The sequence below is a fragment of the Schistocerca nitens genome, chromosome 1 (assembly GCF_023898315.1).
Source record: "Schistocerca nitens isolate TAMUIC-IGC-003100 chromosome 1, iqSchNite1.1, whole genome shotgun sequence".
Taxonomy (NCBI): domain Eukaryota; kingdom Metazoa; phylum Arthropoda; class Insecta; order Orthoptera; family Acrididae; genus Schistocerca; species Schistocerca nitens.
In genome coordinates, this window is record NC_064614.1 from 1058005126 (window position 1) to 1058029860 (window position 24735).

At 40.7% G+C, this 24735-nt stretch overlaps 1 protein-coding gene across 14 annotated transcripts in view; it reads right to left on the reverse strand.

The window, feature by feature from the left end:
• Positions 1–24735, reverse strand: part of LOC126197486 (WD repeat-containing protein 76-like) — a 400466-nt gene that overhangs the window by 98965 nt on the left and 276766 nt on the right. For 5 of the 14 annotated variants that reach the window (XM_049934649.1, XM_049934650.1, XM_049934639.1 and 2 more), the window contains exon 3: positions 19418–19537. The exons of the other annotated variants lie outside the window; for them this stretch is intronic. In XM_049934649.1, coding sequence (XP_049790606.1) covers positions 19418–19537 — 120 coding nt within the window. The remainder of the gene's footprint in view (positions 1–19417; positions 19538–24735) is intronic. 14 annotated transcript variants of the gene reach the window in all.

Genomic DNA, 24735 nt, shown 5'->3' on the forward strand with positions numbered 1-24735 from the left:
GACACCATTTTATGAAACAGCTGTCCCCTTCTGTAGCACAGCCGACCCATCGATGCTTCAGCTCCGGGTACCCATGAACTTCACCATGAAAATTTGGTGGAGCCCCATCCTGCTGGAAGATGAATGGAGAGTCCGATTGCATTTGAGGCATCAGCCATTGCTGCAACATGCCCAAGTATTAATATCTAAAGACCGTGCTCTCTGTGAAGAAGAATGGCCCGTACAGTTTTTGATGTGACAAGAGACAAGAAACATTTACCTTCGGGGAATCACATTCAAATTCAATGCATCTGTGTGGATGCTTTGTACCCCAGATTCGACTGTTATGCTTGTTCACTTTACCACTAGTGTGAAAAGGGGCTTCGTCACTAAAAATTAAGCCATCCCCATCCTCATTCAATTGTTGCAACTTCAAACAATACTCAAAACACTTGTCTTTGTCATAGTCATTGAGCTTCTGCACTAGCTCCAATTTGAATTCCTCCTGTTGCAGGATTTTCCATGCTGTCATTGCAGCCATTTCGAGTTCACAGGATGCACGATGCACCAATTTCTTTGGACTCCATATGAATGTCTCTCGTACACACTCCACATTCACTTCACTCACACTGGAACGTCCGCTTCTCTTTGCCACGCACAAGCAACCCATCGTAGCAAATTTGTTGTGCCAGTGGTAAATGGCCTTCCTTGTTGGTGGTTTCTTACCATACTTGGTTCTAAACATCCATTGAACAGTTGTAGCACACTTGTTTTTGTTGAACTCCAACACACAGAAAGCTCGCTCCGCACCTGAACTCCCCATGTTTGCGACTACCGCTAACTATTGGCAAATTACCAAACTACACTACAGCGGTATACATGAAAAAAAAACTTTCAGGGTTTTTCTTAAAAAAAAAAAATTATATATATATATATATATATATATATATATATATATATATATATATATATATATATATATATATATATATCGTGCACATAATGATAATTACTTACAAAATTTAATGATACAAGATGGAATGGCGGAGTACAAAATACCAGTCAGCACTAATGGATTTTTTTCCTAGCTATTACTTAGTTATGGCAATAATATTCCAACTTGGAAAGCAACACTTTCTGAAGTCCCATTTAAATAACCTATTCTTCAAAATATGTCTTTTTTGCCAATAGTGTTGATTATCATAAATAAAAATTCACAAACTTAGGCATCAGAATACAAGAAAGCAATGCCAGGAGAGAAAACAGTGCAAAATCTTGAGAAATAATTCGCAGCAGTATCCATACGACCATTAGGTATTTAAACTCTATGCTGATGAACCATACTTTAGAGGAGCCATAAGAACAACAACTTAATTCATATCAAATGAAATACTTTTGTAAGTCATGGATAAATTATTTTTTCAATTTTTTAAAAATTTTGTGGTGATTCAATAGATGACACATTAAGTCTGCAATTTTCAAAAGATAAGCAATCAGTATTTTAATATTTTTCTGTTATTTCATGTATCAAATTACATACAAGGCAGGCTACTTTTATTTTTATCTGAAAGCTTAACACACACAAAATTATATTCATATATTCCACATATTCTAACCTCAGCTGTCCATGTGTGTTCAGTTGCCACCATGCACATTGGTAACATCAGTCACCAGAAGAACTATTAAACATACAACTCAATAAAATGTATGACCTTATCTCTGGTGTAAACAGTTCTGCAATGGAAATGGTTTTTTAACAAGCAGTCCACATAAGGAATCATTTCCATGTGCTGTGAAGAGACTATGTAGGCTGGTGGGTGCAACCTCCATTGAGAACTGTTGATCTATATGCTTTTGAACAAGCCCAAATTTGTCTTATTTTATCTTCGCTGTCCTTGTGTGAAATGTACATTGGCAACAGTGGAATTGTTCTGCAATCAGCCACAAACACTGGTTCACTTAAATTTTCTCCATAGCGCTTCACAAAAAGCACAGTTTTCTTCCCAAGGGATTCCCATCTGAGTTCACACAGCATTTCTAATAACTGGTAGCAAATCTAGCAGCATGCCTCTGAACTGCTTCAATGTCTTCCTTTAATCTAACCTGGTGTGGATCCCATACACATTAGTGTTCTATGCTCAGTCCCACTTACAAATGAGCTACACTTTCCTAGAATTCTCCCAAACAATCTTCCCTATTATCTAATCATGTGCTTGTTCCACCTCTTACAGCTTTACAACATTATGCCTAGATATTTAATCAATGTGACTGTCAAGCAGCATACCACAAATACTGTACTACAATGTTTGGGGATTGTTTGCCCTACTCATCTGCATTAATTTAAGTTTTTCTGCATTAACAGCAAGCTGCTACTCATCAAATCAAACAAATTCTGAGCAAGTCATTCTGTATCAGCCTACAGTCACTCAATGACGATACATTCCCATACAAGACAGTGTCATCAGTGAACACTCACTCACAGGTTGCTGTTCACCCCACCCATTGGATCAGTTATGTATACGGAGAACAAGAGTGGTCCTATCACACTTCCCTGGGGCATTCCCGAGAATGCCCTTGTCTCTGATGAAAGTTATGCTCAATTAAATTAACCGTTATGCTCAGTTAAATTAGTCATCATTCTATAACACAGCACATTCTCAAATAATTTCTATACGATCGGAAAGAATGAAGTAGGTCTCTAATTAGAGACTCATCTCCAGTTTTCTATATTGTTGTTATACAGTATGAGGTCTGCTCACAAAATTTAGGAACTTTCTCCAAAAAATTTTTACACTTACCTTTTACTTATTGTGCATGGTCTCCTTTGGAATACTCTCCTCCGCAATTGATACACCATTCCCAACACCGTTTCCACTTCCCTAAGCAGTCCTGATACACCTCTTCTACATCTACATCCATATTCCGCAATCCACCATACGGTGTGTGGCAGAGGGTTCCTTGTACCACAACTAGCATCTCCTCTCCCTGTTCCACTCCCAAACAGAACGAGGGAAAAATGACTGCCTATATGCCTCTGTACGAGCCCTAATCTCTCTTATCTTATCTTTGTGGTCTTTCCGCGAGATATAAGTTGGCGGCAGTAAAATTGTACTGCAGTCAGCCTCAAATGCTGGTTCTCTAAATTTCCTCCGTAGCGATTCACGAAAAGAATGCCTCCTTCCCTCCAGAGACTCCCACCCGAGTTCCTGAAGCATTTCTGTAACACTCGCATGATGATCAAACCTACCAGTAACAAGTCTAGCAGCCCGCCTCTGAATTGCTTCTATGTCCTCCCTCAATCCGACCTGATAGGGATCCCAAACGCTCGAGCAGTACTCAAGACTAGATTGTATTAGTGTTTTATAAGCCGTCTCCTTTGCAGATGAACCACATCTTCCCAAAATTCTACCAATGAACCGAAGACGACTATCTGCCTGCCCCACAACTGCCATTGCCTGCTTGTCCCACTTAATATCACTATGCAATGTTACGCCCAAATATTTAATCGACTGTGTCAAGCGCTACACTACTAATGGAGTATTCAAACATTACGGGATTCTTTTTCCTATTCATCTGCATTAATTTACATTTATTTATATTTAGAGTTAGCTGCCATTCTTTACACTAATCACAAATCCTGTCCAAGTCATCTTTTATCCTCCTACAGTCACTCAATGACAACTCCTCCCCGAACACCACAGCATCATAAGCGAACAGCCGCACATTGCAATCCACCCTATCCAAAAGATCATTTATGTAGATAGAAAACAACAGTGGACCAACCACACTTCCCTGGGGCACTCCAGATGATACCCTCACCTCCGATGAACACTCACCATCGAGGACAACGTACTGGGTATTATTACTTAAGAAGCGCGAAGGCAATCTGCAAATTTTCTTTTATTTCTTCTCTCTTTGTAAATCTTCATCCTTTCAATGGGGTTTTCAACTTTTGAAGTTAAAAAAAAAAGTCTACAGTGATCACATCTGGAGTGTACAGAGGATGAGGCACTGCTGTGAATTTGTTTTTTGTGCTAGTCATGCACCAACTGGGATGAATGTGATGGTGCATTATCGTGATGCAAGAGCCATCAATTGTCTTGCCACATTTCAGACCATTTCCTACTCACATTGCAACATGTCCCTATAGTACCATCGATTAAAAGTCTGCCCCTGTGGAATGAATTCATGATGAACTAATCCTTCGAAGTCATAGAAAACTATCAGCTTGGCTCTCACATTTGACCTGACCTGATGAGCTTAATTTGGTCTTGGGGAATCTTTCTCAACCCACTGTGAAGACTGAACCTTGGTTTCAGCATCATAACAGTAGACTCATGTCTCCTCAGCAGTTACAATTCTCTTAAGGAACATCTTATTCTCTATTGCACGATCCAAAAGCTGTTCACAGATTGCGAGGCAAAGGTAGGTTGGTTGGTTTGTGGGATTAAAGGGTCCAGACTGCTACGGTCATCGGCCCCCTTTTCCAAAATCTAAAAACAACCACACAGAATAAAAACGAACAATGGACATGACAACAGATGACATAGGACAAGAAAGATGCAGATTGAGCGGAGACTAAAGGAATTAAAATCACACAAGGCCAAAGGCCAAAAGCAACACAAAAAGACAAACACCTAAATTAAGTGATAAAAGCCCCCTGCCCGAATAAAACGAAAAACTAAGCCTGCCATAGCAGAGTCATCAGTTAAAAGGGCAGGGAGCATATCAGGCAGCGCAGACGTCTGCCTGAGCACAGTTAAAAGTGGACAAGCCAACAAAATGTGGACCACCATCAAAGCCGACCCACAGCGACATAGAGGCGGGTCCGCATGGTGTAGTAAATGGCTGTGTGTCAAGTGGGTGTGGCCAATGCGGAGCCAACAAAGGACTACTGAGTCCCTGCGAGTGGCTCGCATGGACGACCACCACACATCCATTGTCTCCTTGATAGGACGGAGTTTGTTTGGTGTGGTCAGGCTGCGCCATTCAGTGTCCCAAAGTTCGAAAATTTTGTGGCCTAAGATTGCTCGCAAATCAGTCGCCGGGAGGCCAATGTCCAGAGATGGTTTACTGGTGGCCTCTTTCGCCAGGTGGTCAACATTTTCATTGCCAGGTATCCCAACATGGCCTGGGGTCCACACAAAGACCACAGAGCGGTCGCAACAGGCAAGAGTATGGAGGGACTCCTGGGTAGCTAGCACCAGACGAGAGCGAGGGAAACACTGGTTGATATCTCATAAACCACTCAGGGAGTCGCTACAGATAACGAAGGACTCACCTGAGCAGGGGCGGATATACTCTAGGGCATGAAGGATGGCGACCAGCTCAGCAGTGAAAACGCTGCAGCCAGCCGGCAATGAATATTGTTCGTAATGGTCCCCTAGAGTCAGAGCATAACCGGCACGACCAGCAACCATCGAACCGTCAGTGTAAACAATGCCACAGCCCTGATATGTGGCAAGACTGGAATGAAAGCGACGGTGGAAGGCCTCCAGAGGGACTGAGTCCTTCGGGCCCTGTGCCAATTCGAGCTGAAGGCAAAGGTGGGGCACGTACCACAGGGCCGTATGCAGAGGGTCCCGGAAAGGACGTGGAAGGGGAAAAACCTAAAGCCCTGAGAGAAGCTCTCTGACGCGGACCACGAGTGGGCCCGACGTTCTGGGAGATGGACGACTGACCGAGGAGACAGGAGACGATAATTAGGATGCCCGGGCAAGCTACAAACATGTGCAGCATAAGTGGCCAGTAAATGTTGGCACTGTAACTGCAGTGGAGGGCACCTGCCTCCACAAGTAAGCTGTTCACATGGCTGGTCCGGAAAGTTCCAGTGGTAAGACGGATTCCGCTGTGAAGGATTGGGTCCAGCACACGCAACAATGGGGATGCTGAACCATAAGCCAGGATCCCATAATCCAGATGGGACTGGATTAACGCCTGGTAGAGCCGTAAGAGGGTAGAGCGGTCGGCACCCCAGCTGGTGTGGCTCAAGCATCGCAGAACATTAAGATGCCACAACACATCTGTTTAAGCTGCCGAATATGTGGGAGCCAAGTTAACCGGGCATCAAAAACCGATGTGTCTCCACCACAGCAAGAAGTTCGGCGGCAAGATAAACCCACGGCTCAGGGTGAACTGTTTGTCGCCGGCAGAAATGCATAACTCAGGTCTTGGCAGCCGAAAACTGGCGAGGCAAAGGTGTTTCTGGTCTCAACTCAAGGGAGGAACTTGGTGACAACACAATTCATTCCAAGATGCTGTGTTTGGATTTAATGATATGATCCAACTGAAATGTTCCATTCTTCTGCAATCTTGTGGACAGTCAGTCTCTGATTGGCATGCACAATTTCGTTGACGTTACTGACATGAGTATCATTGGTAGATATCAAAGAGTGCCCTGAACGTGGGTCATTTTTAGCTTCCATCCAGCCATTTTTAAACCATCTGAACCATTCACAACACTGAGTATGGCTTAAGCACTCATCACCATAGGCTTCCTGCATCATTTGGTGTATCTCTGTGAAGGCTTTTTCGAGTTTCACACAAAATTTAATGCAGACTCGTTGCTCCTCAAACTCTGCCATCTCAAAATTGGCAAACTGTGAGACACAACATTCTGCTCAATACAGCACTGAACAACTAACAGTCATACAACAATGAAACTTCCAACAGTTACACATCAAACACAGGAGTGTGCATTTCGCTCTAACAGACCACTTGTACTAAATTACGAATGTTCCGGAATTTTTTAAACAAACCTCATATTTGAGTCTGTTAGGGAATTGCCCTAAGCCACTGACTGCTTGCAAAGATAACAAAGATAATCATATCAGCTCAGCTCAAGATTTTAATATTCTGCTTGAAATACAATCACAGCCATAAAATGCTACTTTTTTGAGAGCTGGCGAATACTGGTATCTCATTAGGAGCTGTATGTTTGAAACTGTCTTTCAGTTGTGCACTTAGTGCCTGCACAAGTGAATCTTATCCATGTATGTTTGGTTGTTTAGTAATGAGTGCAACATTTGCTGCTACACTGAGAATTGAATTTGATGGCCAATGATTTGGAAATGTCACCATGTCTGCCACAGCTATTTTGTGTGAGCTGTTTTATTGGGTCATATTTTTGTTTCTTAAACTAATTTGCCTTAATGTTGCAGTTTTTTTACTTTTTCAGCATACTGCACGAATTTTGCCTTTTGTAATAGCAGACGGGAGGATTTTACAATAATAGTAGTAATGGAGTTTCAATTCTTGCATTACCCTGACCTGTGAATTTTATAGAGCTCTCTCTTTCTCGCATAATATACTTTTACATCAGAAATTCTTCTTTCATCCTTGCTTTTTTCCAATTTTATACTAGGCACAGTGCTTCAGCGATATGTTTGAGAAAGAGCCAAGTTTTCTTTGTACATAGGTTCTATATAAATTTCTCACCAGCATTCTTTTCAAAATCTCTCTTCGCTCATTGTCTACAATGCTGCAAAACAATAGATTTCTTCCATGATCAGTACATAACTGTTCGAAGTTGCTTCATTTGTTTTTGGTGACAATCATTTTTACATTTAAAGCCACTGAAGGTAGTAGTACTGTAAACACAAAAGTCAATGCCCTTCACATGATGTCCTTTAATTATCATGAGCAATTTTACTGAGGCAAATCATGTACAGCTAGATGTCTTTGTTCAGTATTATCTTAAAATCAATATTCACATTGAAACAATGACTCTCTAAGCCTGCATAATCTTATTTAAAGTGTCTGTAACCACTTTATGAACTATAAATACATTCCACTAGCGCCCATTGAAATGTTTGTATGTTTTCGGATTGACTGTCGTAGCAGAGCATTGAAAGAGCTGTTTAGCACGAAATTCATTAACATTAATAAGGCATGCATCAAGATAAATCACTGGAACTGAAGTGACTTACACATGATGTTTCAATATGCACAACAAATCATCTGAAATTTCATAACTCTTTCATTTTCCAGTATAGGTATGAGAAGTATATCCTCCTTATTGATGGTCCTTCTGATGTTTTGATGGACAACACCAAACACTGTTACTTTAATACCCTTGGTTATGTTGGAGTTGCAGTATTTGGTAGTACAGGTTTTAATTTTAACTATTTATTTTGCAGCTCTGCTTTCTGGTTGAATTTATCTCCTTAAAACCAGGGAAAACTAGAAGACATTTGGATGACTGATAATAAATGCTTTTGGCAATCAGCCACACAAGTAGCCTCTTACCTGAAGCATTCGAGTGCAGACCATATCATGTATAGTGAGGGGCGAAGCATCGACCCTCTTAAGTGAATATCCCTCTTCCCTCCGCAATGAACAACCACGGCATTACCACCAGCCTATACAATGCATCATCATTTAGAACTTCCCCCATCACTCAGAGTGACACTAGTGTGAAGATCATTTTCAGCATTGTGCACCTGACGTCATCTTTAAATGTACAACTCAGGTCATGGTCCAAACTACTGCCTGTAGCTCTACTATTATTGCAGTATCTTTTTCATCATCCTTCCCAAAACGCCTAAATCATGGCTGTGCCCTGTGCTTTGATTAGAAATGCTGCCCTGTTTGACAAGAAAGGGCATCATCCACAGGGGAGGAGGAAATAAAATGAAGCTTCATGGATGAGAGGATTGTGGTACTTCGATGATAACAAAATTTTGTTTAATTTAAAAAGAACTCAGCATTATGACCCCTCTTATTGGTATCACAATGCTGCTCTCTCTGACCTAAATACATTGATTATTTAGCTGGGAAGAGTATCATCAAGCCACTGTACCCTCTTTCATGGGCAGATGTACAGGTCTGGAGATCCTTCCAGCAAGAGGAGTACCTCAACATCTCGTGGGCAGTTCACTGAGGCAAGTATCATTTGTAGACTAGCATGGCACCACGATACTGTTGAACGAGAGATAACACACAATGATGCAGGATGTTCGTAACGTACCATACTGCTGTCTGAGTTTCCTCAGTCATTAACACTCAGTACCTAAAGTCATACCCCATGGCTCCACACACCATAACAGAAAGAGTAACATTGGTGTGCCTCTCAAAACCTTGGAAGAATGGGATCTCTCCCCAGGCCACCGTCATACTTGCCAATGACTGTCATCTGGGGTAGAGCAGAACCACAATGTGACTCCTTTCATCTGTAGTCCGCGCTTCCCTGTCATGGTACTATTCCAAAAACAGTTGTTTGTGTTTCGGTGTAAACAGCAGCCTACAGTAGTTCTCTACTCTGGCTGCTGCTAGTACCTGATCAATCGTGCCAGAGGACACAGTGTTGCAAGGAGTCCATTACCGTATTTACTCGAATCTAAGCTGCACTCGAATCTAAGCCACACCCGAAAAATGAGACTCGAAATAAAGGGAAAAAAAATCCCTGAATCTAAGCCGCACCTGAGATTTGAGACTTGAAATTCAAGGGGAGAGAAAAGTTTTAGGCTGCACCTCCAAAACGAAATAAAGTTGGTCCATTGTAATATGAGACACAATTTAGATCGTATGAATGACGATACAGCTACAGTAGTTTGGTTCGAGTCGTAAGCTTAGCAGTTAAGCTTTATTAGGTATCCACTGCCATGCGTCAGGCACTCCGTGCGTATTTATACGGGTACCCTTCCTTTTCCACGTGCTTCGTATGGTTTGAATCGATTGCTTATTTTGCTTTGATCTGATAAGTGCCGTTTTCTTTGTTATAGGTGTTTACGTCACTCTAAGCTGAAACCATGGACCTTGCCGTTGGTGGGGAGGCTTGCGTGCCTCAGCGATACAGATAGCCGTACCGTAGGTACAACCACAATGGAGGGGTATCTGTTGAGAGGCCAGACAAACGTGTGGTTCCTGAAGAGGGGCAGCAGCCTTTTCAGTAGTTGCAAGGGCAACAGTCTGGCCTTGTAACAATAACCAAAACGGCCTTGCTGTGCTGGTACTGCGAACGGCTGAAAGCAAGGGGAAACTACGGCCGTAATTTTTCCCGAGGGCATGCAGCTTTACTGTATGATTAAATGATGATGGCGTCCTCTTGGGTAAAATATTCCGGAGGTAAAATAGTCCCCCATTCGGATCTCCGGGCGGGGACTACTCAAGAGGATGTCGTTATCAGGAGAAAGAAAACTGGCGTTCTACGGATCGGAGCGTGGAATGTCAGATCCCTTAATCGGGCAGGTAGGTTAGAAAATTTGAAAAGGGAAATGGATAGGTTAAAGTTAGATATAGTCGGAATTAGTGAAGTTCGGTGGCAGGAGGAACAAGACTTCTGGTCAGGTGACCACAGGGTTATAAACACAAAGTCAAATAGGGGTAATGCAGGAGTAGGTTTAATAATGAATAGGAAAATAGGAACTACTGTAGTAGGTGTGGGCTTCGTATCTATCTTGGCCATAATAATGCGTTCACTAAGCTGTTTGTAGCAGCTTACTACAAACAGCTTAGTGAACGCATTATTGTGGCCAAGATAGATACGAAGCCCACACCTACTACAGTAGTACAAGTTTATATGCCAACTAGCTCTGCAGATGACGAAGAAATTGAAGAAATGTATGACGAGATAAAAGAAATTATTCAGATAGTGAAGGGAGACAAAAATTTAATAGTCATGGGTGACTGGAATTGAAGAGTAGGAAAAGGGAGAGAAGGAAACGTAGTAGGTGAATATGGATTGGTGCTAAGAAATGGAAGAGGATGCTGCCTGGTAGAATTTTGCACAGAGCACAACTTAATCATAGCTAACACTTGGTTTAAGAATCATGATAGAAGGTTGTATACATGGAAGAACCCTGGAGATACTAAAAGGTATCAGATAGATTATATAATGGTAAGACAGAGATTTAGGAACCAGGTTTTAAATTGTAACACATTTCCAGACCACAATCTATTGGTTATGACCTGTAGATTAAAACTGAAGAAACTGCAAAAAGGTGGGAATTTAAGGAGATGGGACCTGGATAAACTGAAAGAACCAAAGGTTGTACAGAGTTTCAGGGAGAGCATAAGGGAACAATTGACAGGAATGGGGGAAAGAAATACAGTAGAAGAAGAATGGGTAGCTCTGAGGGATGAAGTAGTGAAGGCAGCAGAGGATCAAGTAGGTAAAAAGACGAGGGCTAATAGAAATCCTTGGGTAACAGAAGAAATATTGAATTTAATTGATGAAAGGAGAAAATATAAAAATGCAGCAAATGAAGCAGGCAAAAAGGAATACAAAAGTCTCAAAAATGAGATCGACAGGAAGTGCAAAATGGCTAAGCAGGGATGGCTAGAGGACAAATGTAAGGATGTAGAGGCTTGTCTCACTAGGGGTAATATAGATACTGCCTACAGGAAAATTAAAGAGACCTTTGGAGAGAAGAGAACCACTTGTATGAATATCAAGAGCTCAGATGGCAACCCAGTTCTAAGCAAAGAAGGGAAGGCAGAAAGGTGGAAGGAGTATATAGAGGGTCTATACAAGGGCGATGTACTTGAGGACAATATTATGGAAATGGAAGAGGATGTAGATGAAGATGAAATGGGAGATACGATACTGCGTGAAGAGTTTGACAGAGCACTGAAAGACCTGAGTCGAAACAAGGCCCCCGGAGTAGACAACATTCCATTGGAACTACTGACAGCCTTGGGAGAGCCAGTCCTGACAAAACTCTACCATCTGGTGAGCAAGATGTATGAAACAGGCGAAATACCCTCAGACTTCAAGAAGAATATAATAATTCCAATCCCAAAGAAAGCAGGTGTTGACAGATGTGAGAATTACCGAACAATCAGTTTAATAAGCCACAGCTGCAAAATACTAACACGAATTCTTTACAGACGAATGGAAAAACTAGTAGAAGCCGACCTCGGGGAAGATCAGTTTGGATTCCGTAGAAATACTGGAACACGTGAGGCAATACTGACCTTACGACTTATCTTAGAAGAAAGATTAAGGAAAGGCAAACCTACGTTTCTAGCATTTGTAGACTTAGAGACTAAGTCTTTGACAATGTTGACTGGAATACTCTCTTTCAAATTCTAAAGGTGGCAGGGGTAAAATACAGGGAGCGAAAGGCTATTTACAATTCGTACAGAAACCAGATGGCAGTTATAAGAGTCGAGGGACATGAAAGGGAAGCAGTGGTTGGTAAGGGAGTGAGACAGGGTTGTAGCCTCTCCCCGATGTTATTCAATCTGTATATTGAGCAAGCAGTAAAGGAAACAAAAGAAAAATTCGGAGTAGGTATTAAAATCCATGGAGAAGAAATAAAAACTTTGAGGTTCGCCGATGACATTGTAATTCTGTCAGAGACAGCAAAGGACTTGGAAGAGCAGTTGAACGGAATGGATGGTGTCTTGAAGGGAGGATATAAGATGAACATCAACAAAAGCAAAACGAGGATAATGGAATGTAGTCGAATTAAGTCGGGTGAAGTTGAGGGTATTGGATTAGGAAATGAGACACTTAAAGTAGTAAAGGAGTTTTGCTATTTGGGGAGCAAAATAACTGATGATGGTTGAAGTAGAGAGGATGTAAAATGTAGACTGGCAATGGCAAGGAAAGCGTTTCTGAAGGAGAGAAATTTGTTAACATAGAGTATAGATTTAAGTGTCAGGAAGTCATTTCTGAAAGTATTTGTATGGAGTGTAGCCATGTATGGAAGTGAAACATGGACGGTAAATAGTTTGGACAAGAAGAGAATAGAAGCTTTCGAAATGTGGTGCTACACAAGAATGCTGAAGATTAGATGGGTAGATCACATAACTAATGAGGAGGTACTGAATAGGATTGGGGAGAAGAGGAGTTTGTGGCACAACTTGACCAGAAGAAGCGATCGGTTGGTAGGACATGTTCTGAGGCATTAAGGGATCACCAATTTAGTATTGGAGGGCAGCGTGGAGGGTAAAAATTGTAGGGGGAGACCAAGAGATGAATACACTAAGCAGATTCAGAAGGATGTAGGTTGCAGTAGGTACTGGGAGATGAAGAAGCTTGCACAGGATAGAGTAGCATGGAGAGCTGCATCAAACCAGTCTCAGGACTGAAGACCACAACAACAACAACAACAACAACAACAACAACAAGCTGAAAATGCATTACTGTACTGTGTCATGCATTGTTTGTTGCATTCTGATAGTGCGTGTTTACGCCCTGCACCACTTACGGCACGGCTTGCTTTTGTGCGCGCTACCACAGCTTTAAAATTAAAAAATAAATAAAAAGGGGGGGGAGGGGGGGAGGGGGGGAGGGGGAGAGAGAGAGAGAGAGAGAGAGAGAGGAATCATCTCATTAGCGAAACAATGGCAAGAGACTGCCATTTGTTGTTACTTACACTGCTGCTTTCTTTGATAATGATCAACAAGAACCGAATTATAGACTGCGTATGATAGAACACGTTCTGAACGAGAGTTAGGCAAAAAAATTTTCTCCATTTGAAAATCTTTGCGACCGCTTCTTTAGTTCATCAAATTCTGCACAGAAATTAGTCATCTTAGATTTAAAAATCTAGTCAGTTGCCGTGCTTCATTTCTGACTGTATCACTATTAAGCATAAGAATAATATGAATATAAACATGACACGATACGTATATTCTTCCGCGTTTGCTGTTGTCTCACTCTAGTTTCGTAGTTTATTAGGCAGACAGGATTTAAATGAGATAGCAGCAAACACAAAAGAATACATGGCAAAATGTTTATATTCGTATTATTTTTATGGTGAAGAGAATACTGCATGTGATTCACATTTCATCAGGTTCCTATTAGCTACCATCTCTTCTCACAGGTAGGAAAAAATTCAGAACGTAGAGTTGGCCATATTGACAAACATCCCAAACAGTCATGCCAGTCAAATTTTCGTAGTACACGGAAATTCTGCTACATTTGAAGATGAACAATATGGAATTTGTATTTACTTCATTGGATAATGTATGAAAATGCAGTGGTCGAAACTCGGGGCGGAGAAAAAAAAAGCTTGTCTTCCACCTCTTTTTTGTTAAATTTATTTATTGATGCAGTATTTATCTTTGTGCCTACAAAGCATGCCTGTGTAGCGCTACATATATTCGACGGCAGAAGTTAGTTGTGGCAGCACCTGCCAACATTTTTCAGAACTTCCGCTTGCTTTGCACTCGATTCTAAGCCGCAGGCGGTTTTTTGCGTTACAGAAACCAGGAAAAAAGTGCGGCTTAGATTCGAGTAAATACGGTACTTGTTCTCAGATGGATGGTGTATTTGTAAAGGGTAACAATGTGGTTAGTGCACAATTCGGTAATTCACCTTTACGGTGATTAGACGTGATGCCCGAAACCTCGATGAGGAGTATGCCTGCTCTCATATTCCCATGCAGCCCAATTATCGGGCCTGCATCACATCCAAATGCCCCACAGATCAGGACACTGCATGATTCTACCAGCCAACCAAATGGAGACCAACAATGAGGTCTCTGAGACCAAGTGCTGACAACACAGCCTCACACAAGTACATGTCTCTCTATTCTTCACAATGTTCAATCAACGACCCTTATATAACCTACTAGGCTTGGTAACAACACTACACGTTCAACTAAAATCATTTACAAACCTGCCGAAGGTGTGAGCAAGTACAAAGTTACACTGACCTCCAATGCTATCTTTTGGATGCTTCGCATTTTTTTGTAAAACCGTGTGGTTATATGGTAATCATAAAGTTGTGTAGTTATCTGGTTATCACAATTGCTACAATTCACCAAACGAGAGATTCAGTGGAGTCATGGGACATCACTTCTAGGATTGTTTAAAAATCCTATAATGATTAAAAATTCTGTACTCCAGATTCTGGAAGGAGCAGGGTGGGCAGTGTACCATCTCAAATGACAATAACGCTGACATTCGTTGTACCAGTTGCCATTTGTGGCTATTCAGCAGCAATCTGCACTCTTGTCCTGCATTATAGTTAGCACATATAGTTAAAAAGACTTTGTTTAATGTAATGTAACACAAGACTTCTAAATCTAATTATTGATAAAATAGTTTGTAAATGCCCATACCATTCCACATACAGGCTATTATTACAATGAGATCGACATTCCCAAAGGCATTTTAGAGCTACTACCAGTGTATGTTTAGGCTGTTCCTAGCATTGAGAACAGACAGAAAATAAAGAGAACAACATTGAGGAATTCCTAGAGAAATCTGAGAATGAAATTACGGATCTGGGAACAATAGCGATGGGCAACTTAAATGCACAAATGGGAAGGAAAGATTAGGGAAGAAAGAGGGATCTAGTATACCCAGACATGAGGAAAATCTGAGGAAGAAAAGAAATTGATTGATTTTTGTGAGAGAAATGATTTGACTGAGCAACAAGTAGTTCAGGAAGAAAAATAGCAAAAATGTAATATGAGTGGTGATAGACAAGGAGAAAAACAGTCATTAACTAATTTCTTGTGGAAAAGCAAAATCATTGAGTTTACGGATGTAATAGTGCTCCCCAGAGAAGCTTTTGAGGGATACCACAGAATAGTGGTGGCAAAGATGATTAAGGGTAAAATGGGAGAAATGCGGATAGAAAGAGAGAAGAAAAGTGTAGAAAATAAAAGATAGGAGTGTACATGAAAAGTTCAGTGAGTCAGTTACATTTTAAATCCCAAGCACTAAATGTGAAAGTGTGGAAGAGGAATGGAGAAGTCCGAAGAGGCATTCTTATTTCCAGCTGAGAACACCTGTGGCAGAGTGTCTGGAAGAGTGAAGGATAAGGATACACCATACTGAAATGAACAGGTGATGGAAGCAATAAAAAGAAAGAGGAAAGTCTGGTGTGAATTGATCACAGATAAAAAGGAAGAAAGTAAGAGTATACCACTAAAACAAGCAAGAAAATAACAGAAGTGGAAGAAAAGAAGAAACGTTGGAAGGAATTCATCAGAGTTGGAAAAGGATGTTAGTGGGGGTAAAAAAATCACTGCATAGAATTACAAGCAGTAAGAGGAAGGAAAGCACTTACTCAAATCTGGCAAAAAGGGGAAAACTGGGACCTAATAACAAAACCAGATAAAGTAACAAAAAGATGGAAAGAGTACTTTGACAAACTACTACATTTGAAAAGCAGTGAAAAGGAGTGAAAAGGAAACAGAGGTACAGCGAGAGGACCTGGGTGTGGGAGATGGAGAAAGATATTACAATGTTGCCAGCAGAACTAGCACTTAGAAGAATGAAAACAGGAATGGCATCTAGGACAGGTGAAATTAGCTTGGGGATGATAAAGGCAGCTGGAACTACTGGGCTACTGTGGTTATAAATATTGCTAAGATGGATATGGACTCAAATGTGTGCCTGAAGAATGGAAAAGAGAATAATAATTCCAGTATTCAAGTAAGGGGACATCAGTATGTGACACCCATTGAAAGAACACATTCATCACGAGCAGCAAAAATAATGGAGAGGATACCGGAAAGAAGAGTGAAGGAAAATTTGAAAGACTAGTTAGGAGAGTAGTAGTATGGCTTCTGACATTGTAGTTTAGCAGTAGATCCAATGTTTACTATGAGACAGTTGATGGAAAGGCATTAAGGGTATGAGAAGATATGGTGCTGACATTTCTTGACTTCGTGCAGGTATTCGATAGTGTCTCCAGAAAAAAATGAGGGAAACCTTGGAGCGAAAGGAAGTTTGAAAACAAACAACTTAAATTTTTCAAGAGATCTATGACAAAAGCTTCCGCTATGTCCCGACCCAAGTTGGAAGAACTGATTGGTTTAGGAATGTTATAGGGTCGAGACAAGGAAATGTTGTGGCACCATTATTATTTATAATCACAATGGATAAAATTGAGAGAGAGAAGGGAAGCTTGTAGTGGAAGGGAGATGAAGTTATTGCTATTTGCTGATGATAATGTGGTATGTGGAACCAACAGTTAAAATGTAGAAGAAAAAGTAGGCACATTTCAAAAAGGAAAATATGGAATCAAGTAGACATCTAAAAAAAATAAATAAATAAATAAATGAGAAATACAGACAAACGCAGTCTGCTGGAGAAAAGCATGACTATGTTGGTAACCAGGAGAAAACAGAGAAGGCAAGGAACATAATATTTAAGGACAGGACACTGAAATTGTGTTTAACTTTTAATGTCTAGAAAGTGTGATAACAGAGAATGCAATATTGGAGAAGACGTTAGCAAAGGGGTGCAATAGAGCAATGCATTTTACCAGTGTGTGAGGGGGAGGGATGTTCCAATGAAGTTTAAATAAGTGGTGCACGAAACATACTTTACATTCAGCTGACATATCCATCATACACATGGACAGTAACACAAAGAGGCAAGTAGAATCCCAGCCAGTCAATTGAAATTCCTTAGTAGTATGTTAGGGAAAAAAAGAAGAGAGACAGAGTGAGAAATGAAGATTTTAGGAACAAAACTGGTGTAGAAAAGGTGAATGAGAGAACTGAAAAGAACAGGTTAAAATGGTTTGGACATGTGAAGAGAACAGAAGAATACCGCAACACTAATGGAGGCCAAGTCTGACAGAAAGCAGGAGACCTACAGCAAGATGGTCTGACTAAATTAAGACCAGTTTAAGAAGAAGGAATCTGGACTGGAACAAATCAGTTCTAGAAGAAGAATGGTGGAAAGATGGGAAAAGTGAAGAAGTAGCATGATGTCTCAGATCGGCTTGATGCTGGATAAGGAGAAATAAAAACAAGTTTGTACATGAGACTTGTAAATGAGAATTACTTAGCAACAAGGGTAGTAACTACCTTAATTGTTTTTAACAGAAAAAATTTGTGTACATGAAATTTACTTACAAAAAAGAACAAAAACAGTAGCAAACGATTATTATTTACAAAAGATAATTATTAGTATTGCTGCCGACTTAGTCCGTACACTGTGTTGCTCTATTATCGTGTAACTAAGCAGTTCAATAAATAGCAACAACGTGGCGTACCTCTCTCTGGTGTACAGAATTTGTGAAAATGTTTACACTTCATCACATCCGATTTCAATTCTCTTAATGTTCTGATAAACAAATCTGACTTCTTGAAGACAATTTGTATAATAAGTTTAGTATCAGTGCTTACCTTTCCTTTTTCTAGTCTGTCATCATCCATCACTTTCAACTTTAAAGTTTTTTTTTTTTCTTTCAGTTTTCGTGCCTGCTAGATTCTCAAACGCCACTGTGGCCATGGTCATTAACAAAAGCTCTGTACCTCTGTTGACAAGGGCATGTGTGCCACAGTATCATTTATTACTGGATAAATACTTGTCATGAATGTTTCTCCCATCACTATCGATCAGATTACTTACATTTAAATAAAATGTCACTGTGGCAATGGAAATATGTCACTCGATTGGATGTATAAAGTTTCTCGTCAGAACATTTCTATGATTATGTCCAGATGTGCCATTAAACATGCGAATGGCTGCTTGAAACATATCCTAATGCCATGGACAAATGCCAATGGGAGTCAGTATTATGTCGTATCGGCATTCACCTGAGCTTTCTTTTGACCTATGGTAGTAACCAAAGGCACCATGACAGCTGAGGATTATGTGAATATCATCGCAGACCACCTGCATCCCTGCATGCTATATGTCCTCCACAATACCAAAGTCGTCTCCCAGCAAGATAACTGTCAGTGTCACAAGACCAGAATTGTGCTACAGTGGTTTGAGGAGCATGGTATCAAACTCATATTAAAGTCTTGGCCATCAGATTTGCCTGGTCTGAACCTGATGGAACTGACCTGAGGCACTAACAGGCTTCAGCTCCTCACACACATGCCACAGGACAGTAATTTAAGGGAATTGTGTGACATGTGCATAGATGTCTGGTGCCACAAACATTCAGTAACCTGCCAAGAACCTGTAGAATCCATGCCATACAGACTAACTACTTTTCATTCCAAAGTTGGACCAACCCACTACTATGTTAGTGGTCACAGTGTTTTGGCTCACTGGTGCATTTCAGAAGCACAATTCAGATCCCAAAATTAAAACTGCATCAAAACAATTTGATATTCCGTTATCTGCACACCGACTCTTATGCAAATTGGTAGACTGATTTCAAACACTCATTCGTACATACATGATTTATGGGCCACCACTACTGATCAGCATTTATTGAGATCATATTAGAAATATTGGTTAAAACAACATACATAAATCCACAGAAAGTGGGTAGGGGAGAGGGGGAGACGGGAAGATTAAAATTCAGTCAAAACTACAAAGACAATTGGCCAAATCCCAGTACAACATGAATTTAGAGTCAGTATGGATTGCAAACAAACACTGAGCACTAGCAGCTAGAACTAATTTTCAGCTATTGTAAACAACTTCTTGAGCTCACCACCACTACCTCTCAAAACTCATTTCATGATCAATGAAATGTATTGATATTATGTACAGCATATAATTCTTAATTGCTAAAAAAAAATTAAAAATTAGTATTGCAATTGGTAGCTATACTTACAGTGATTCCCGAGTACGGGTTACATAGCTTTTTATTGATTTTCTTTTCTCCTTGTTTACTGCTTTAATTTTATCAATGACCTCTTGGACTTCTTCTTTAGCTGTTGTGACACCTATATCCCTGAAAGCATTAAATACTTCTATTTCACATCTCCATTCTTACAGAACAATCATTAGAAAATCAATAAATTCAAAGTTGAAATGTATGCAACATCAAATTATGTAAGAAATTGAATGATTTTCTGAAGGAATGACACAATGTTGGTTTTTTTGAATGACTCAATGTTGAATGGAAAATTCCAGACTGGTTGGTATGTTGGTCAGTCAGTGGGCATGGTCCACTTTGAGTTCATCACATCAACCAGAAATCAAACAAATTTTAAGATTATGTAGCAATGGTAAAAATAGGTATTGAAAGCAACATTGATGCTAGAAATAACTTTAAGTGAAATAAAATTACAGAGGCTGGGCCAATCTACAGGTCTGAGAACTGACAGCTCATCTGCAGGGAGAGGCACCTCCCCTGTGTCCAACTCCCTGGTCGTCCAATGCAGGGTATGAAATTAACAGAATTAATAATTCCTTTTAGTCAAAAAATCAATAACAGGGGAAATAAGAAGTCTAAAAACATTATGAACATCAGTAGGACTGACAACAGCAAAATATGCTGAGGGAAATAACCACGTCAATATGTGTATAGGTGGGTCAAGTCCACAATACCCCAGGTCTCAGCATGTGGCGGGAGATACTGTATTTCCGACCATCCCACCTCTACCCCAAAAGCAGTTCAAAACATTAAATCCAAGAATAAAAATCACTTTCTCAAAGGAAACAAGAAACCAGTTTCACTGTATGTACATCTTATGCTAACATTAGATACGAATAATCAGACCAGAACACTTGGCATGAAGAGACAGAAGGAGGGGACGTTTCACCAGGATGTGAGCTATTATCCGTATTTGCCCCATGATCACTGTGTGTGGGTACCTCATTAAATAAGATAAAATTAAGGGTTAATCCAGTATGAAGGTGACATAGGACAGTGGATTCCATCTAGGAAGGACAGGACAAAAACATTATGCAGCCACAGTGTCCTTGACAGTCTGGAGTGTATTAGTGGGGTTGGTAGCCAACCGTATGTTACATCACTTAGTGATTAGTTCCTGTTTGTGCCGCTACTTAATCTGTGCTTCGGATCATTCAAAGCTAATGTTAGCAGTTGTGAATTTGACTTCCCATGATACTCACTTGACTTGAAACCCAGAGCAAGACAACAGAGGAGGTAGTATAAGGTCACAGAAGATTGTGAACAGCATGTATCATAGAATGACAGTAGTAACATCAATCAATTTGTCATTAATAGCTGTCAGTTCTGCCATGAAAACACTACACAATGCTGGCAATGAATACTGTTCCTGACTGGAGACAGTCATGGGTCCTTTAGACTGATCAGTTCCAATTCATGGTCTGGGTACTAACCAATTAGGAGTGCATGGGAATACATGGTGAGCACATTCCAAGGGAAGTAGGCAGAAGGTCTTTAGGAGCATTCCTACTGGAAAACCTTGTACAGGATGAGCTCATACGTGCAAGGGATTTCATATACTCCTGCTGTGGAAAGCAGAGGCATAGGCCCTTCACAGTGCTGAAATATTCGGACAACTTTTTTGTTGGCTTGAACAATATTTTAATATTATGTCTTCTGAATACTCTGCTGGTGCGACCTGACTGTTTTTGCAAATGGGAGGAAAACTTTCCCTGTAGTTGGTTATTTTTCACTAGAAACTCCAGAACGTTTAGAATGTAGTGCCCTAGGTCTCTTTGTCAGAGTACTGATTTCAGCCAAAAACAGATCATAATTTATTATGCTCATCCTTCAAGTACTGTAGTTCACATATTCTTTCAGCCCTGTCCACTAATGTTTTGATCACTTCTGTTTCCTGCAGAGGATGGTGACTCATTTCTGTAGCGGTATCTACCCATGTGAGTGGGCTTTCTGCAGACTCTGTGCCCTAAAGTCCCATCAAGTTTCCTGAGTACATGTACTTTAGGACATCCATTTCATTTTTATTTAAAAAAAAGTAATTTTAGAAAGTTCATAAACAGGCCTATGATCATTAAGGGAAAAAAAAACAAAAATTCTGTATTCATAAAACTTTATACACACAGAAGTTTACCTTTGCATCATGGGCTCTCACGATCCCAAATTATTTTTTACAATATTATTCTGCCACACTGTTGTCATACTTTTCACTTTTATGTATTTCATCAATAGGTGCATTTTCGTGTGCACTCATGCAATGTTTCTTAGTTTTAATGTGTTTCACAATGTCACACTTTCCACCACATCAATAGCAAAGTTTGATTTGCACAATGTACATTCTACAGTTTCACCGCTACCAGTGATAAAAAGTGAATCTCCCTAGCATATACACTTGCACAACACGCAGTAATAAATTTCAAATCAAACATCCAGTAGCGTAAAATACCTTAACCAAGGGGATTAAAAAGAGCACAACATTTGAGCTTCCCAAAAACATTTTTCAGGACAGTGGAACATTTTGGAAAAAACAGGACTGTCCCAGGAAAAACACAAGGAATGGACACCATCATGTACATCCAAAAATGAAATTTGGCCTTTTTCTTTTTCCATAGTGCACTTTATATTAGAATTAATATCATTCAGAAAATTGAGAAATTTTAAGAGATATTTTTTCTCCATGATGCCATGTAACAGAGACTGCTTCTTCAAATTTTTTCCAAATACAATTTCACTACAACTGCACTGACTAGGTTCCCCTTAGCAGCACCTAAGTTTGCTCTTAGATTTTGTTGTCCAGTTTATAGTTATTTGATGTGAAACAGTGCCGAAAGATGTCTGTGATATTCTTCGTGAAAATACTTTCCTACTATGGCAACACCTCATGAATAGGAATCATAATAAACAACGATACATCATATCAACCAATCACATTAGTGGGATGATTAAGAAATTGTCGTATGGTGATTTCCTAAGTGAGCTAGAGCTGGTACCATCAGAAATGAAGAGGTAAGATCACCTCTTCGGCTAGGAGAATGTCTGTGGGAATTTGGAGAATGTTTGTGGGATTAGCCTGGAACGTACCAGTGGCTGGTCTTAATGCATAATGACATACTGGGTCCAATAATTTCAAATCTAATGGAGCCACTGAGCCATAAATCTGGCAAACATAAGCCAGTCTGATCAAGACTAGGATCCAGAAAATATGGAGTACAGTACTGTGAACTACACCCCAAGAATGAGGAAGCAGACAGCATTAGGGTGTCACAAACAACTAGTTATTGAATAAGGGATAGCCTGTCAGCTGTTATCAATGAGGAGACACAGAAACTCAACACTGTGCAACAACAACATAGTGCTTGGTATCCGAGCCTAGTTCTGGGACAGAATTAATCTTGGTACAGAAATAGAAATGAACAAGTCAAATTTTCATGGGAGAAATGTGGAAGGCATGGCAAAGGGTTGAAGCTGAGGCCCTTCAGATGGTACCTCAAAGCTGGTGTTGAGCCAAGGTTACAGACTGGAAGCTATTCCAAACCCAAAACTCTTAAATATACAGCACAGGGTAACAGTGGAACACTCAGCACAGAGGTCTGAGGGACACTGTTCTCTTGGACCTACATGGAATTGCGCGCTGTACCATCTCTAATCTGAAACCATCTAAAGATGAAAGCTGATTACAAAAAATCAATAGGTTGCCTTTAAAGCTCCAGCCATGCAGGGTAAGCAAAACGGGATGGCCCCAAGCAGTTTTGTATGCCTCAAAGAACTTACAAAGAAACTTTGCATTTAGAAAAACACTGACACATTGCTGTTTCCAATCCAATCATAGGCACAGTTTTGCATCATCCTTCCTGTAAACCACGCCCGACCGAAGTACAAAATACCCCTCGATTCAACAGCCCAGTAAAAATGTCGTACACAATTGTTTGGAGCAGTTTGAACAGCACATTAGTGTGGCTGTTTGGCTGGTAGCCGACAATATACATTGGGTTTTTTGCCTAGTATTATGAATAGAATGGTGAAGATCTCTCGGCACTGTGAAGGGAAAACACCTTCTAGCCAAATAACGTTGAAGGTCCTGAGTAGATAAGCATGAGTCACATTCAGATGTTTCACCATCTGATAATGAATCTAATAAGGTCTTGGAACCACACCACGAAACAAGGGCCTGAAGCAATTCTCAGTCATTGAAAGATTCATTAGTTATCAATTTGTCTTGCATATTCAAAAGATGGCCAGGTAACAAAAATACACTGATGCTGTCACCTAGTGGTTGGTTGGTTGGTTTAAAGGCGGGAGAAAGGACCAAACTACAAGGTCATTGGTCCCTTGCTCGTAATAAAGCAATGCCACAAGTGTGAGAATACAACGGACGAAACATAGAACACAAAACAGAAAGAAAGGAAATGCCACAAGAATGAAGGGAATGCAACGAACACTAAAAGGAACAAAAGAGGACAAGAAAACAACAGAGACGCTAGAAACAGAAGAGTAAAACATGAAAGCAGATTACAGTGGCTACTCAACCACGAGAATAAAAAGGGAAAGACAGCCACTCTGCAACACATTAAAACCTCCACCCTAATAGCACTAGGGTGGAGAACACAGAGGGACATGCGCTAAAACCTACAAAGAAGTATAAAACCAACTCTCACGGATAAAACGTAAAACTAAAGCTGCTGTGGAGGCATTGTCGCTCAACACAGGCAGGGTGCTGAGAAAGTTAAAAGCCTGTCGCAGAGCGGCTAAAAGTGGGCAGTCCAGCAAGAGGTGGATGACTGTCATTTGGGAGCCACAGCGACACTGAGGTGGGTCCTCACGATGGAGTAGGTAACCATGCGTTAGTCACGTATGGCCAATGCAGAGCCGGCAAAGGACAACTGATTCCCTGCAAGGGGCCTGCATGGAAGACTTCCACACATTCATAGTCTCCTTAATGACACGCAGTTTGTTGTGCTTGTTGTTATGCCATTCAGTCTCCCAAAGCCGGAAAACCCTGCGGTGTAAGACAGAACACAGGTCAGCTTCAGAGATGCCTATCTCCAGGAGCGGTTTCCGCGTGTTTGGCCAGCCTGTTGCAAGTTTGTTGCCGGGGATTCTGATGTGCCCTGGGGTCCACACAAACACCACAGAACGGCGGGACTGTTCCAGGGCATAGATGGACTCCTGAATGGACACTACCAGAGGGTGGCGAGGGTAGCACTGTTCGATAGCTTGTAGGCTGCTCAATGAGTCAGTACACAGGAGAAATGACTCGCCACAGCATAAGCGGATGT